Source organism: Corvus kubaryi, unplaced genomic scaffold, assembly GCF_017639235.1.
Source record: "Corvus kubaryi isolate FWS band 111438036 unplaced genomic scaffold, C.kubaryi_AGA036_p1.0 37398, whole genome shotgun sequence".
In the NCBI taxonomy this organism is placed as follows: domain Eukaryota; kingdom Metazoa; phylum Chordata; class Aves; order Passeriformes; family Corvidae; genus Corvus; species Corvus kubaryi.
In genome coordinates this window covers 32,120,288-32,138,048 of record NW_024581137.1, presented here as the reverse complement: position 1 = coordinate 32,138,048, position 17,761 = coordinate 32,120,288, and the positions used below count along the sequence as shown (strand labels likewise).

Here is a 17,761-nt window from a genome sequence, read left to right as displayed (position 1 = left end):
CTTGCAGCAAATAAAAATATTATTGCTGTGGTTTAACCCCTGCCAGCCACCAAGCCAAACATGGCCACTCGTTCACTTCCCTACCAGCAGGATGGGGAGAGAATGAGAAGGAAAAAGCTGGAAAACTTGTGAGTTGAGTTAAAGACAGTTTAATAGGGAAAGCAAAAACCACACACACAAGCAAAGCAAAGAATTAATTCGTAGCTTCCCATAGTCAGGCAGGTGTTCAGCCATCTCCAGGAGAACAGGGCTCCATCACGTGTAACAATTGCTTGGGAAGTCAAATGCCATCACCCTAAGCATTTCCCTGTTCCTCCATCTTCCCCTCAAATTTGTATATTGAGCATGATGTCAGATGGTCTGGAATATCCCTATGGTCAGTTGGGGTCACTTGTCCTGGCTGTGTCTTCTCCCAGCCTCCCATGCACCCCCAACTTCCTCACTGCTGTGGTAGTAGGGAAAATAGAAGAGGCCTTGACTCTGTGTATGCCCTGCTCAGCAATAATAAAAACATCTCTTTATTATCATCACTGTGTTTAGCACAAATCCAAAACATAGCCACACACTAGCCAAAACCTGAAGAGCTATAAAAGAATTGTAACCTTTGAAGCTTTAGTTTGATTCACTGATCTTATATATGCACATACATATATGTGACTTGGAGATTTCTGCACTCCTGCCCAGTGCTCACTGACTGACTATTTACTTCTGAATGCACAAGTAATACATGAAGACAACCTATCATTAGAAGTTGCAGTCAAAACCAAAATGCAGTGCAACAGTTACCTTTTGGTCCTGTTTGCCTAATCATTCAACTTGGCTGATTTCCAAAATGGATTGAAAAGTAGTTGAAAAGGTAACTACTGTCTAATCATATAAACATGGCTTGCAACCTTGAGAATTATTTTTTTAATGTTAATAGAAGCAAGATTTACTCTTAATGGCATTGGCTTTGATCTGTACTTTGTAAATGTATACCCAGATCATAGACATAGACTGTATTTATAGTCCTTTGTACTCTTATACATAGCTGCTTGGTAGTTTGAAAAATAAGTTCCAGTAATGAGTGAGTCTGTTTTGTAAATACAGTGAAATCCAAGAATTTGTTTTATTTTTTCATGTTTCCTTTAGTAGGTAGGTTGCCGTGGCTGTGGATATCATGCTGTGTCCTGAAATTTGAGCTTTTGAATTTTTCAGAACACAGTATTGAATGAAGAGGCTCCTATTTATGAATTGGATAGAATTCATAAATATGCAGTGACGTTTACCTGCATTTAGTAGTATGCCCATTTCCTGCAGTCTGATTTTGATCCTTAACAGTTGCCTTTTCCCTAGAATCAAAGCCAGTTATTCCGAAATGCCCAAAGCAAGCTGCTGGAATATCACAGAGGTTTCCTTCCTAGTTTTTATATGCAATATCAAGTGGTATTATGAATGAGCATGTTTTCTCTTCTTCTCTGTAGCAAGGTAAACAATTATTTGGAAGGAGTGCACTCCTTTCACACCCTACTGGTGTCCCACCCAGGGTCCCACATAATGATGATACTGACAATTTGATTGTTCTTCCCCTGAAGACCTTGTTTTCTCCTTCTCCTTGTTGATTATTACAGAAACTGTTTTGCTTCACAGGGAGGGGGTCTTACACCCTTGACTTATGCCTTGGTGTTCTGTTCAAGTGGAAGTTTCTGTCTACCACAGAACCTTTCTGGTGACTGGAACAGATTTTTCTATGACAGCCACCTCTGTTTTAATGTGAAGTTATTCATTAACTGAGAAAATAGTGTTCTGAGTCAAACCTACTTCTTCTACCACCTTTTCCTTTTGAGGACCTGGTGCAGCAGCTGCTTGTTCAGTTGTGACTTGTCTTCCTGTTGGATTGCTTGCTTGCATTAATGAGCTGTTACATAAGGTCTTCCATGGAAAAAAGGAGGTGATAACTCATCTAGGAGCAAGTCTGCCAGAGCTCATGTGGAAACAGCAACATGGCCAAGAGTTAGAGGGGAATTTTCATTCAGACCTAAAGTCATGGGCCCTTAATAAATACCTTTACTTGACTTATTGATGAGTTTTGAGATTGTGAGAAATTAATTTTACTTTCTAATACAACTGTTTGCTGTGTGATGTTCATATCACCTACACAGCCTGCATCACTTGTCCAAAAGCTGTCTTTGCACTGCAGATATGTGTCCAAAAAATCTATTCTTAGGGGTGTAAATAACTGGTTCAAATTTTAACTGCCTTTAAACTGCATAAGTAGCGTACATGTAATGCTAATTTAATACCCACTCTTACACAATGCATTCATCTACTAGTTTGAAAAGCCTGTAATTAGTTCATGTCCATCAATTAAAAGTGTGTTCTCATTTTGCATATCAACCTATCCTGTCACATCGTCTCTTTTCCCCCCCAAAAAAAAGAGAAAAAAATTATTTCTTACTGAATTTGTACTGTTGCTTTTTAGAATTTTTACTTCTGTATGAAGATAATTGTCATTTCTTTTTATAAAAGTCTTCTTTAGACACCAGTCTGTCATTTTGGATAAATACGTTTGTGCTAAGATCTTGTAATAGCAGAACACCCCCAACTGTGTTGTCAGTTTTTTTGACATCTTGATTGCAGTGTGTCTGAAGAAAATGTCTGGCACACATCCTATCATTTGCCACAAGTGCAGGTAGTCCGCTTGCCAGTTGTTGCCCTTGGGTTAGTTGCTGTGAGTTAAATGGGAAAGTTCTGCATTTTTTGAGCAGTTTCTTTTCCATCTCCTGTCTTTGTTTCTTACTGTACTTTGATGTGTATATCAGAGAATAAAACTTCTCTTGCTAAAAGCAATAGTGTAGTTGCCATATGCTCTACAGTGTAGTAAAACACTTTTGCATTTTAATTTTGCCCCTTACTGTGGTCTGCTGCTGTCTGGTATAAAAATTCATTTTTCAAAATCATGTACTTTAGTACTCTCCGTTTACTAAATAAAAACACTGTTTTGAATTTATGATGCATGAAATTATTAATGTATTTATTTTAAACTGTTGGTCCAATGAAGAATTGAATGAAGCATAGTTTAAATACTGTGATCTCACAGCATTTAATTTTGCAGACACAGAGTTTACCAGAAAGTTCATGTTTCAAAGCATATGTAGATGTAGTTGGTGTATGCAGATATCCTCTTTGGCAAAAAATTACCTTCCCAGAGAAACAGAGGACCGGATGCAGCCAAGACAAAAATTAGGTCTCTATTCCTGTTTCTGTCAGTGGTATGCATTTCAGAACAATTATTTTAATGGCATTATTTTGAACTGTGTACAATTTCTTTTTATTGACAATCACATGAAAATATAAGCTGTTGACAGAGTAAAATGACTTCAAAATCAGGGAATAAAAAAGGTTGTCTTCTGTATATAATGACATACATTCAACAGATAACTTGGCTGTAATTGTAATATACAGATGCCATTGATGGAACAGTTAAGTGTTGTGAAAATTTTACCTTCTGGAATTTCATGTGTTTAAATTCATAGGTTAGTATTACTGTCCCAGTCCGGCTCTGTGCTCACATGCACGCAGCACACGGCCAGCTTCAGTAAACGTCGGTCGCAAAGAGATGGGAAGGGCCTTTGCACGAGTTCCAGCAGGAGCGTTTACTGCTTCTACTCTGCTGGAGATTCAGGGGCAAAGACGAGAGAGCAGTGGCAAACCAGGGTTTTATCCGGGGGTGGGAAAAAGGCAGGACTAGGGACCGGAGACCAATGGGGAAGCTCTGGGGGAGTGAGGAGGGGTAGAGGCTGACAGCCAACCGGGGAACCCAAACTGGGGTAGATGAACATGACAGAACAAGCATCCTGGGAGAAGCCTTTCTGGTCACCCTAACCTAAGTGGTTCTTGTGGTACGAGGGACTTGTCTTACTGAGCACTCTCTGTCCCTTGTAATGTAGGTTCACTGGCCACCACAGGTTAGTATTATACTAAACTATTTTTATTGTTTAGTGTTAATGGTGTTCAAGGAGGTGTCAGAAGTGGAGTTATGATGTAGTAGTCTAAGAATATACAAACATGAGGATTTAATGAACTTTAGTTCATGTAGGTTCTGGGTGTGGGTTCGGCAATCACGAGGGGCACCAGACTGTAGGTACTTTGGTGGGCTGGACGGTCGGGACGGACGGTGACGAGAGATCTCTGTAGTCAGATCTTGGAACATGGGGTTTATTGCAAAGGGCGTGGGTATAGGGGCACTGCTTAGAGCTGCAGCTGGCAGCTCTGAGCAGGCCCAAGAGAGCAAGAGAGTAAGCGGGTAAGAGAGAGAGAGAGCAAGAGGAATGAGAGTGAAGAAGTGTGTGTGAAGAGAGAGTAAGAGTGTGTAAGAGTAAGAGAGAGAGTGAGAGTGTGCGAAGAGTAAGAGAGGAATGGTGAAGTCTTGGTTACAATACAATAAATCATCTTCCGTACTGAATATTCTAATTGTCACTAACCAATCTAATACAAGATACAAATCCTATGGCATTTACATACAGCCTATAAGAGTTCTTATATTACCATAGAGTGTTACATCTTAACTTCCAAAAACTACTCTTTGGACCCTTTCTGCTGAGCTAGTAGGGTCTGCTCTGACCCTTGGACCTGCTTGCAAGCAGAGGGTATTGTTCAATCAAGAGGGGATTACCTTCAGTCGGCCATACCATTGTTTTCCAGTTGTTCAGTAACTAAGATTTGGTATTTCAAAAGTGGCTTTCATTTCGATGTCGCCTGTAGTTTTCATATTCCCAAAATCTTTTGTCAGGCAATCATATTTATAAGGCTTTCCTGTTTCATCTTCCCCAACAAGTTCAAAAGGAGCTCTTACGGGTATTCTGAAGACCCAGACTTCAGAATTTTTGTGAATGTTAAGGAAAGGCAGCGTGCTTTTTCAGGAAAGTGTTTAAAAGTTATTTTATTTTCTTCAGTGTGTTTTCCAGTCAAAGGGGCAGATGGTTGACTTAATGCCAAATAGGTTAGTAATAATAGCTGGAGCCAAACATGTCCTTTACAGGTTCTGTATCCTTCCCCCTGTTGTCCTTTCAGGCCTTAAGTAGTCACACTATCTGTGCACTTGTACTTTTAGAGGGAACCTAAAGATTACCTCCTGATGCTTTTACTAAATGAGCCCTTAGGTTGCTTTCTGTTCCAACACCAGCAATTCCCAATAATTCATACAGAACAGTTGGATTGAGCAACTTTAAATTGATCTTCAGTGTAGCCACTTAATACTAGGATGGAATGGTTTATCAAGTAGCAGCTTTGTATTTGCATATCTATGCATTTTGAAGTCCTAAAGATAAGGGGTTTTAAAATTTTTGTTAACTGGAACAAAAAAATTCTTTCAGCATAGCAAAAGAAGACAGGTAGTAATAGGTTGAACCTTTGTTGTACTCAGCATTTTTAAGGATGCTAAAATGATATCTTTAAAGAGGTAATTGTTTTAGACTTTGGAGCTTACTGAAATTGGCCCTTCTCTGAAACCTGGCTTCATAGCCAGCAGGGTTTTGTATTGCAGCTTTGATTCAGTAGCTTTATTTGGCAGTGTACACCAGGTCAGCAGCAGTCTTACAGTCTTACAGGCTGGATTTCTTCAGCTCTGTGGTGGACCAGATTGTTTTGATGTTTTTGTCAGCAATGATTAATAATAATCTGGTCTGTTTTCTCCAGCTAAAGACCACCCCTTCTGCTGGGTGTAACAGTGTGGTGTTTAGCTTTTGCTAAATGCCAGTTGAGGAAAAGAGTGAATGCCTCCTTGTCTGTCAGAGATCTTAAACTCTTTAAAGCTGTCATTAAGATTTATATACAAATTGCGGTAAAAAATTGGGTTAAAAATATGGACCTCTTTTTTTTTTTTTTTTTTTTTTTCCCCCCACTTTGGAAAAGGAGCTATATTTGTATTGTTACAGAAATAATGTTTAATGCCAACACATGTGATAAGGATGGAAATAATTGCAGCGCATTTGTGTCATTTTCTGGGAGGAAGGATAAAAAACAATCAGGTATATATGAGTGATAAGTATAATAAAGCAACTATTTCAGAATGAAGGTAGGACAGTTTGGGAAAGTCATTTTTCTTATTTTAGTATACTGGTGGCACTTAGGCTAGAAAAGCAAGTCTAATTACTTTCAATTGGTGAAGAAGCATCAGTGTTTGAAAGAAACTGATTTTATTTTGCCATGTGGATTTAGAGCAGTATTACAGCATCTGTAATGTTAAGAAACTTTTGGTAAGTACTTTTAAGAAAGTGTTAATATGTTTAGAAGTCTGAAGGAATTACCAAAAGGTTAATAATTCATCAGCTCTATGATATCAATGGGCCATGTGTTTGTACATTAGTGCTATTGCTGAAAATGAGATTTGCTGGCATGTATTCAAAATCATGTTATTAGAATTAAGAAAAAATTACTCTGTGGAGTGCTGCCTTAAAGCTGGTACCACATTATAAGGAAGATGAAGTTACCCTATCCATGAGCTATATGATCTTGTATATCCCTAATGAAATTTGTCTGTGAGTGTGCTTCTGCACATTACTTGTCCTTTCATTCTAAGATGCTTTTTATAATGAAAAGAAACATTTTGCCATCTTATTTTAATTCTTATTGATAAGGTTCATTCTGTAACGGAAGACTACATTTCTTAAGTGGTTCCTGCAGTGTTGCTTATTTCCTGAATGTAGTTTCAGTGTGTTATGCAGACCTCTGCTTCTGTCGCAAGGGGAGTTGGAGTACTGTTGTTATTTTATTACAGCCAGTGGGTAATGAAACAAAGTAAAAGATGATGTTGCTATTTAATTGCAGAATTGAGTAATTTTACTGCTCTGGAAGCACAAATTTTGACTTGATTGCTGTATTTGATAAATAGATGAATTTAATGTTTTAGTAAAGTCTCTACTGCGTTTTAAGTGTTGACAATTAAATATTTTTTCTCTTACTAAATAGCAGCTAAATGTTCAAAGTGTGGTGGGATATGAAAAAAAACCAGTTTTGTGGTGATTAGTGTTAGGATTTTCCTTTTTTTCATTTGCAGTAGTAACCAGTACAATTCTTGCTCTTGTGCAAAATTTAAATAACAAATCACTTTAAAGACACTGTTTTCCTAAATTTGTGGTAATTAAGCGTGCATAGGCACCTATCAGTCATAAAGAATACCCTTAGTTGTACTGAAGAGGAATGGAGAAACTGAATGATTGAGCCTAGCCATTACTTCAAAGCAGGTACAAATGAGAGTGCTTAAAAAATATGTGTCTATTTCAGCAATCACCAATGTGGTGTCTCAGAATTGTCAGTTTGTGCTCCACAAATTATACTTTGGTTTTGGAGTTGCACAAGGGTTCTTAAGGTCAGTCCTGCAACTCAAAAAGTAGGTAAATACTGTTTTTTATTTCGTGTGTATATTCTTTTGTAGTTGATTTGCATGCTGAATGCAAAGTAGAAAAGTGGAGTGCGTATTTGTTGACTGGATTCTACTGAGATAATGAACCTCTAGAAGAAAACCCAAACACTCTCCCCTTCCCTCCAAAAAATGTTCATTTTCAGGGAGAAGAGCTTGTTGCATTTATCTTGAAATACATTTCTTGAAAAAAAAAATGCGTAATGCATTGAGGTTTTTTTTAATCTTTGGTTGCTTCAAGTCTTGTTTTCTTACTTTCCTTCCTAACGGATAGTCTGAAAGAACACCAAGTGTGGCTAGAAAAATAAAGTAAAACAGTCTTTTTCTTCTTGTTTTACAGTTGTAATCTAAGACAATCACATAAAACAGATGACTTTTTAGAATAAAACTCTTTAAAATGTGAATTTTGCACTAACAATAATAGTTTCAAAAATGTAAGCTTTCTTGGGTATCTCAGTATTTCTCTCATATTGTTCCCCTGAATCTGTATGTGTGTGTGTTTCCTTCTAAACTCAACTGAGAAGTGTCTGCTGCTACACTTGTCTCTTCTTATATTGATCTCGCATTTATCCTGTGTGTAGGTTGCTATGGTGTTGATGGAGAGAGTGACTCTATCATGAGTTCAGCTTCAGAAAATTCCACAGAGCCTTGGTTTTGTGATGCATGCAAATGTGGTGTCACTCCTAGCTGTGAATTGTGTCCCAACCAGGATGGGATCTTCAAGGAGACTGATGCAGGCAGGTAAGACTGAATAAGTGATGTTTTAAATTTGACATCCTCTTACATTTAAAAGATTGGGTTTTTTCCTATACTTTGTAAAGACTCTGCTCAAGTCTATTGACTTTCAAGTATGGTGTAAGTGGAAGGAAAACTACAAGTTTTTTAGTTCTTTACTGGGTCAGTAATGCCAGGTAATAGGAAAAAGTAGCATAACAAAATTATATTGAAGGTGTGCTAAAGGTATTCAGACAGACCTGGTATATTATGAGTATTTTGAATTATAAAGATTATATTATTGATTTTTGAGAATATTCTTCACTTCTTTTTAGGATTGCATTCAGGTCTAATTTGAGAATAAGCAGATTAATTCTCGTGATGTCTTCAATTCCTGTCACATTTGGAAAATAAATTAAGATGTAAATATTAATGATAACTAATTATCTATACAAAAGGCAAAAACTAGATTATCAGTGATGTCTGATTTGTGCTTAATTTTACTGGTTTTTGCTGCATAGGGTTTTGGGGTTTTTTTTTGGTTTTTTTTTTTGGTTTTTTTTTGTTTTTTGTTTGTTTGTTTGTTTGTTTGTTTTAAATAGACCATGAAAATTAAGGTTTTTCCCCTACACCCTATGGTTGTATAAATTGCAGGTGTGTGGTAATAAGCAAAGCTTTCATGTGCTGGGCTTGTCATAAGCTTTTAAAAAACAAGTTACACAAGTGAGTCAAGATTTGTAGTGAATAATTTTGACCATTGGAGGTAGCAGTGCTCTTTTAATACTTCTAGGGTTCAGATCCTTGTGTCGGGTCTGTTGTAGATTCAAGAGTGTATGTGCATCTTCCTTATAAAGCTTTTACAGAGCTAAGCAACTTGTGCTTTTTCAGTTGTTTTCTGTTTTAATGATAATGCTTCTATATGCAAGAAAAACACTTTTTTTAAAGAGTAAAAGTCAATTGTGTAACAAGAAATGTGAGACTTGATATCACCTGGCAAATTTTATTTCAACCTTTTTATTCTTGTGTTCTACAAACAATTTAAGCCCTATATATATGACTTCCCCTTTATCCTAGTAGAAACTATAGTCAACATTTTAATAATTGTTTAAAATTCTTCTTGTAAAATGGTGGTATGCTTTTGGTTAACCTGGAGGTATTTTCTTTGTTACATAGGTTGTCTGTGCAGAGGCATATGCCTGCCTTGCTGACAGTGGGCGTTATCACAATAATTTATTATTGTTGTTGTGTCTTTACTTGCTAGACAATGTGATATTGCTGTCCTGGATAAGTTTGTTCTCCCAGATGAAGAGATTATGTACTAGAAAAAAACAAATACTAATTGCAATTTACTAATTCACATTACTAATATGTGAAAATTCCTGTGCTCTCTTTTTATTATTTGTTTATGAATTTGAATTCTCAGGGGTAGGGAGGCACTGTAGAGTCTTGGGGCAGTGTCTATTATGTTTTCATTATACTCAGTAAACTGCAATCCAATTCAGTGCTTTTCTTGACATATTAGCAGGAAGAGACTACTGAGTAACAGATTCCTTTAATTCACCATTGCTCTTCATGCCCTTACCACCTTTTAAAAATAAATTCTTCATATACATCAGTGCTAGAAATTACACAAGCCAAACCTAGTCAGTTTCTCTTCATAATCAAATTGGAATAATTTCTTTCTACATGAAAGGTGAATCATTAGAATAATGAGGTGCTTAATTTCTCAGCAGAAGCCTTTTCACATTAATCTCTCAGTTTCACAAGTATAAATGTGAATTTATGAAATTTTACTTCTCAAAATGCTATTATCCAAAAATACACATTCTGTCCTTGTTTCAGTATGGAGTTTTTCTTCTTTCCTAATCAACATCTGTCATCATTGCTGCAAGCTAAATGGATGGTAGAGTAACAAGGAAGATTATTCTTCTTTGATTACCCAATTTGTCTTAATTACAAGCTTCTAAAACATGTGCAGCTAAATAAATGAGCAGGAAAATATTTAGGGCTGGTACTAAAAGCAGCTGAAGCTGCTTCAGCTGTGAACTTGACTGACTTGTGTATGTTTTTTAATAACGATTCAGGTCTGAGTTCGCATATAGGTGGTTCAAGAAATGAGGCACTTGTGTGCCAATCACACTGAAATGGCAGTTTAAATCTGTGATACTGCAATACTTGGGTGACATGTACTAAAACATTTTGAGAAGGTCAGTATGAAGCAAGCAGCCAGCTGTTGGGTTTATCATAGATAAACTCCTACAGAGTGCAGCAGCATTAAATACACCAGTGGAGCATGAAAAAACTGTGCAAATTAAATTGAGAAAGCAGCTGCTTGTAGAAGATGTGTATCGTTATAGTGAACTTTGGAGGGTATGTTTAGTAGGCTGTATTAAAACTTACTATCAAAAATCTCCAACCAGAACCTTGGATTTTTGTTACGAATAATTGTGAAGATATGTAGCTTCTGTTTATAAAGATTTGTTCTATATTACACACCTTAAATTAAAGGAAGAGTATGGAAGAGAAGCCTTACAGAATTCAGATGTTTTTTATTTACAAACAAGCAGTCTATTTATCTCAAGGTTACAGGTCTCATTTATTTTGTGTGGTATTTTTCTTCTAAAAATTTTTTAAATTTCCTTTTGAAAACAAGTACAATATGCTTATGTCAATGAGGTATTTACTTTAGTAAATCATAATGTTTACCAAAATGCATATTTAAGCACATACCTATGCTTTTTTTAGTAGAGGAACATTTTATTAAAGTGTGGTAGTGATTTAGGGCAAGCTATTGCCACTCCCGGATACAGCATGGAAGGGCAGAGGTGGTACCTGGTGCTCCATTGCTTCCCTGCAGAGATATCTTGTTCCTCCACTGGTTTTGTGGGGATGTACTTTTCACATACTAATGAAAATAGTCTTTTTTTTTTTTTTCACATTGTATTAAGTTAGGGGGTTGTGCTGGCATACTAGAGTGTTTATGCTGTAATAAAACCAGTGATGAGCTTTCCTCCCTTTCTGAGTAGCAAGAAGTTTGGCAGAACACTTGAGTATGTCAGCTTGTTCTCTGGCAGCTAACAGGCTGTCTTATTTGTACTACATTATTTAAAGACAAAGTTGTAACTCACCTTTAAATTTTCTTTACATCTTCCAATAGTTACAGTGCTGGGACCGAATAATTTTGTGGATGTGAAGAGCAGTAGTAAAATTTGTGGAGGCAAAGCAATGCAGTTCTTGCATATAAATGTGTATTTGGGATATACATTATTCTGATTGTTTTAAGATTATATGTTTTAAAGGGAATTTACTACCTAGCATCTCAAACCTGAGTGATTCAACCATAGGATAAAAACTTGTTTTTAAATACAGAAGTGAAAGGAGTCTTATCAGATATGACACAATGAGTCAGTCAGTGTTGTGGCTTGTTAGATTTACTGAGAAATTTCTTACGGAGTGAAGTGATTTAATGGCTTTTAAGTAGTTTCTTACTGTTACTGGGATTTTTCTGTTACCCAGTTAATGTCTTGGACTGTTTGGGGGGAAAATGGTAAGTAAATAGTCTGTCCACCAATTTTGTTTATTGAAAGATGATTGTTTTCTTTGTAAAGGCTGAAATACAGATGTATTTTTGAGCTTGCTACTGAACCTTTCGTATTTTGCTTTTTTGGAATTTCTGTTTGGATATATGATCCATGAATAACATGAAACTTAATAAATCTGAGTGATAAAGCATTGTAGGTCTAAGGACCATTGATGAGAAGTGTGCTGCTTTGGGAAACCAGGACTACATGGAGCTCCTGAATAGTATAACCATGAGCTTCAGTATTTCTCTCATCTGTAAGGAGCTAGTTAATAACAGTAGCTGTTCTAAGTGCACTTGAACCCAGGATGTTATTGCTATGAATTTTTTTAATTGACCTAAAAAGGAAAGAGGAGGGAGAAGAGATAGGCTGAAAAGTGGTAGAAGATTGGAAAAAAGATCACAGCAGCGTGCATGTGGATTTAAGCAAGTGGTAACAGGTCTGTACTGAATCCCTGGTAAAAGAGACAAGGGAGGAAGTGTTTCTCACATCATCATGAGTCATCTTGAATGCAGGGAGTAGATTCTATTATTTGATTAGAACAGAAGAGAGTTTTAGTCTTCACTAGTGATACATTTACTGTTAAAACAGTAATGACTGGGAAGATTGTAAAGTGCTGAATTAACACACTTGCTGAGGCTCAAACAGGATATTTCAGCTCAGTTATGTCTGACATCCCTAGTTGTATTACATGCCATGTGGGACTTTCTAGGTTCAAAGTGTTAGCTACAGTCTCTGCAACTGAAAGGCCATTTTCTTGAATATTTTAAGTTAACAAAAAAAGAGCAGTCTTGACCCTCCGTCTATCACAGTTTTCTCCCATCTGGTGATTTAGCAAGGAGTAGCAAATACTTCCTGAATTTTGATAAAATAGTAAGATTATTTGGAGTAGTTTGTCTCAGTTAATTTGGGTCATACATGCTGTGCAGAACAGATTTTGAGTTTGTCACTAACTGATGGTTTGTGACAATGAGCATTGGATCTTTTAGAAAATGTTCATTACATAAGAAGAAAAGGAAAATTTGCCTTCTGCTCCAAGGCTGTTTGGGTAGCTGAGAGTTTCAGGAGGTTAGGAAGATGCCTGTCAAAAGCAGACTTGAGGTTGAAGCCTTTACCATTGTGTAAATTACTATACTCTATTTAATTACTGTACATTAAGGTCCAGATTAATTTTCTGCCCCTCAGGGCTGAAGATTACTCCCCCGTTTGTTCATGGCCAGTGAGGAAGGGAACAGCTAAGTAACAGTCTGTTCATCTGAGTTTCAGATAGGCCTTTCTATAATACTATTCAGATGTGTTTATTACTGAATGCAAGTCCTATCTGTTTGCTTAAAACTAGCTAGTTCTGGTGATACTAACAGGTGTAACTAACAGTGCAAAGTCTGACTGATGCTGTGTTTATGCTATATGCTCAGAGCTCAGTGTTGGTGTGACTACCTGTATAATTTTGTTCCTCCCCTTCCTACCCCTTACCACATCATTAAAGTGTCTGTCTGCCTTAGCTTTATAAGTAATACCAAAATCTTCATACACCTTTCATGTTCCTTGAAAAGTGTGTGGAGCCCTTGTGAGAGCCATCAGAACATAAAGGTGATGGTTAGCCCAGCCCTTGATCCATGCAGGCAGAGCAATCCCAGTGGCTTTGAAAGGCCTTGCTCTACGGCTCAGTGTCTGAGCTCCTGAATTCCAAATAGGCACTCTATCCCTGCTTTTAATGTACTTTCCTTCAAACGTTTCATCTAGCATCTGCAACATTTACAAGGCACTTTGAAACCTGAAAATGGTGAGTATAATATAGGATCAAAATGTTGGTAACACTAACCTGATTTTGTCTGCTGTTTTAGGTGGGTCCACATTGTTTGTGCCCTCTATGTTCCAGGAGTGGCATTTGGAGATATTGACAAGTTGCGGCCAGTAACACTAACAGAAATGAATTATTCAAAGTACGGTGCAAAGGTAAGTTTAGAAGAGATGTAGTGCCAATGAGTAGCTGTATTTTATGTTTTTGCATGTAATAGAATAAAATGCATCTTCTCAATTTTTCTTTTTTATAGCAATTTTGTAGTGAGGTTCAGAACTAAAAATGAGATAAAGTTTGTTAATGGTTGTTATACCATTGTTATTCCCTCCATCCTTCTATCTGTTCCCTTGCCACTGTTCTACATAATTTCTGTCACTGTTTTCCCCCAATTTCTCTGATTTTTTACACAGGTGCTAATTTCTTTTGAAGTCAGTTAGTGGCAGATTGACAAAATGTGACTGGAAAGTGAGGAGGATTTGTGAGATGAGAAATGGGAGGTTAAGTTGGTTAAGAAAGGGGCAGATGTACATTCAGTAAGAATTACTTTAGAGTTTATATGTAAGCTAGTATGCATACAAAAAGGCTGTTCCGAAATCCATAGCAACATAGGATCCTCAACTTGAGCTGAAAAATGGTTCTAAAGTTAAAATTGTTTTGTATATGCAAATGGTTTCAATCCAGATCAGAAGCAGTCAGGAACAAACCATGCAGAAAACCATTGCAATGGGCTGAGCACAGTGCTCATTAGTTTGCTGACTACTATTTATATGGCTAATGGAGACAGTGTGGAGAAGCCATGTCTATCAGGTTAATATGAGGGAAGGTGGTTGGTTGTAAGCCTGCAGCTCTAAAGCTTCATTTCTGCCAAGTCACTTTTGTTTTCTTGAATGTCAGTTTGTTAAGTTCAATGCTAAATGAAAATATGTAGTGCAGTTTTAAAAACACATGCAATATATAAAACAGATTAAAACACTTTGGATTGCCCATGTTCAACATACCTGTGTCAGGAGCCTGGGCCTGCTGAGGCATTTAGCCTTGTTTAGAAATATTTGTATAAAAAAATGTTGGGGCAAGCACGCCAGACCCTGCAAACTGTTGTTGAAATAAGTCATGCTCTTTTTTAATAACATGAGTGGTGCATAGGAGCCAGGCAAAGAATTTGGGCATCTTTTCTTGCTGTGGTAAGGTGAAAGTGAACTGTACAGGTGAAGAAGACTCATTACTGCTGCAAAGCTGTAAATGCTGTTTTCTGTATCAAGCGTGGAAGTTACAGCTTACTTTGCTAAATTCCTCCCTGCAAAACCACCTTAATATAATAGTGCTTTTAATTTAATTTCTTATCTGTTATGTGTTGCAGCTACACAGCTAAAGGGTGCCCTTCTAGTGTAGCATATGTGATGTTTTGAGATTCTTCAGTCACTGAGTTTTCCTTACCATTCCTTTCTGTTGTTTAACTTTCTGCGCGGAGATATTTTCTCTAGGTGATAGACAGCTTTGCTCTCTATTCAACAAGTAGGAGGCTAGGAAATGCATGCCTGTATAATTTTAGATCATTTTTATGCACTGGATAGCAGCACTGCTTAAGCAATGCATGTTCCCATTTCCTGCTTATGTGCTCATCACTCTAGATTGCTGGCACAGGGATTTGGTTTGAAATTGTGGCGAAACAGACTGAGGAATTGATCTGACTGAAAAATAAGTTCATTGGTTTTTTCTAGGTCATATTAGGGGATGTCAGTTTGTTGTTTTGCAAGTGACTGTGCCTAGAATGCCATAATTCCTTAATTAATAATCTGAAGCCATAATTCCTTAATTAAGTGAATCACAACCTTCTCTACTGATAATTATGATTTTTGAGTATTTGTTTCTGCATTGTCATGTGTTTACTCTTCAGTCATTGCTTATCGAAGGACATGTACATAATTACTTATGGTGTTCAGTCATTCAGAGCACTGTTCTTTTGTTGTTTGTCCTCTGAACTTGTTGAACATTTACTGAGGAGTGGTGGCTTTTTTACACCATACTTATACAACTAATTGTGCTTGAATTGCTTGGATGGTTTTTAGTTGTTTTGCTGAAGGGGAATGCAAAACATGGAGGTTCATATAAAAATTCATCCAACATGCTGTTTAGATTAATTAAGCACTTTACCATTGCTTGTTGAAAATGAAATTAATAGTGGGAGTTGAGAAAGCATGGAGCTTTAAGTAGTGTCAACTGTTGGGAACATACTTGGTTTCTGTACCACACAGGAGTAACCTACTGGTTCGCTTTTTATATATAAGACATAAATTATGAAATACTAGGCAAAACTCACCTGAAGTATTTACTGTGGCATTTTCCATTCTTCTTTATGAAGGAGTGCAGTTTTTGTGAAGATCCTCGTTTTGCCAGAACTGGTGTATGCATTAGTTGTGATGCTGGGATGTGCAGAGCTTATTTCCATGTGACCTGTGCTCAGAAGGAAGGCCTCCTCTCAGAAGCAGCAGCGGAAGAGGTAGCTATGGAAAGGATAGAATAAAAAACCTCTGTTGAAAGCTTATGAAGATGACCTGAAATGGTGGCTTTTTTGTTCACAGACACTGAACTAAGTTTTTTACAGTAGGTAACAAGGCCTGGGCTGAGTAAAGGAACTGTACAGGGAGAGTGCTTCACCAAATTGGCCAACTCTGAGCACCTTTTGAAACTGACTGGAAAAAAGGATAGAGAAAGTTAACACAGAAGTTGGCTTAATAGACTATCTGTCAATATAGACATGAATTCTAGCTGTATTTCCTGAACTTCACAGAGGGTGACGTACTTACCTAGCTGTTTGTGTAGTATAGTCATCTCTGTTACATACCAAATAGGAGACTTGAGAAATTAACTACATTTCTGATGCCACTTTTTCATGCCTGTTTTCCAGTATTTTCTTCAAATTGTAGTACATATATATGACTTCCCTTGTGGTAACATTAATCTTTGGAATCAGAATGAAAAGCAAGTATTTATAGCCTCCTGATAACTTCTTAATATCTTTTCTTAACAGTTTTTTCTCTGATATATGATCTAAAGCAATTTAGATTTGAAGTTCCTACTTCCCAATTCATTTTTATGGTATAGGTACTTTTAGGTTGCCCAATTCCATCCTGATATGTATCATTTGGATTAAGCCTGTCATGTTCATAGCTTCACGATTTAACTTTTTGCCTTAGGAAGTAGCACAGGTAACACAAAAACAAGCATTACTTTCACTGTTGATCTTGACAATTCTGTTTCTGAAAACAGTGGATCACTAAGGAATTCATGAAGGAATCACAAAATACTTCCTTCTGTTGGACCGATAAATAGGAAGATAGCACATTGCCTCATTGTTGTTGTCCTAAATAGATTATGTGTAAGGTTGAGTCTTCAAATGCTTTATGTGGATTCTCTCTGGACATATGTATCTGCTTGCCTTTCCACCTTAAAATTTTATTACATGTGTTCTGTAATCAAATTTTTAATCAAGGTCTCGCACAATCTCATTTTAGGGCGCTGCTAATTTTTGAAGTAAGCTGTTGCATAGTGTGAAAATCTAAATTAAAAGAAAATGTGCTTGTAAGGAAAGTCTGAGTAAATTTTATTGGTCTATATTTTATAGATGGAGTGAAGGAAAATTTGATAGGCAGATAATTTATTAATATTTGTATTACTTTATGAAGGAAGACTGCTTTAAGTTTTTCTTAGTCTGTAGATTCATGATGTTGTTTGTACACTTTTGAAAATACAAAATGAATGTGTTTCTTAAAGGATGTCTCCTCATGGCTCACATATTTGTAGTCTGCTTACAAAGTTTGCAGGTGCTAAAAGTTGCTATAAACCTAGCCATGATAATGTACAGATACAGTGGAATGAAAAATGGAAAAAAAAAAGATCATTTGAGAGATGATAAATCATGTGAGGGTATAGCCTCCAGAACAGTTGGAAAAACATTAGAGAAACCAAATATATTGCCTTTGATAGTATTCAGAATTGTTTTGCACTTGTAGGATTTAGTTTATAAGGCACAGTGAATCAACAAGAAGTTAATGCATGTTATATGTTAAAGGGATTTTTACTTAGGAATTTATTTTGCTGGATTTTTTTTTCCTGGGAGTGCAAATATAGTGCAGATATTGACTAGTAGAGAGTTAAATAGTTAATGCATTTAAAAACATACACCTTATATTGTAGATGGCATCAACATGACAAAATTGATTTAGAAACATACTTTTTAGTTGTTTTTAAAAACATGTCCATTCGAAC

The 17,761-nt window shown here is 36.6% G+C and overlaps 1 protein-coding gene across 6 annotated transcripts in view; it reads left to right on the top strand.

Annotated features, from left to right (window-relative positions):
* PHF14 (PHD finger protein 14) overlaps positions 1-17,761 on the top strand; it is a 163,973-nt gene that overhangs the window by 20,297 nt on the left and 125,915 nt on the right. For all 6 annotated transcript variants that reach the window (XM_042042817.1, XM_042042814.1, XM_042042816.1 and 3 more), the window contains exons 5-7: positions 7,981-8,140; positions 13,539-13,650; positions 15,855-15,992. In XM_042042817.1, coding sequence (XP_041898751.1) covers positions 7,981-8,140; positions 13,539-13,650; positions 15,855-15,992 — 410 coding nt within the window. The remainder of the gene's footprint in view (positions 1-7,980; positions 8,141-13,538; positions 13,651-15,854; positions 15,993-17,761) is intronic.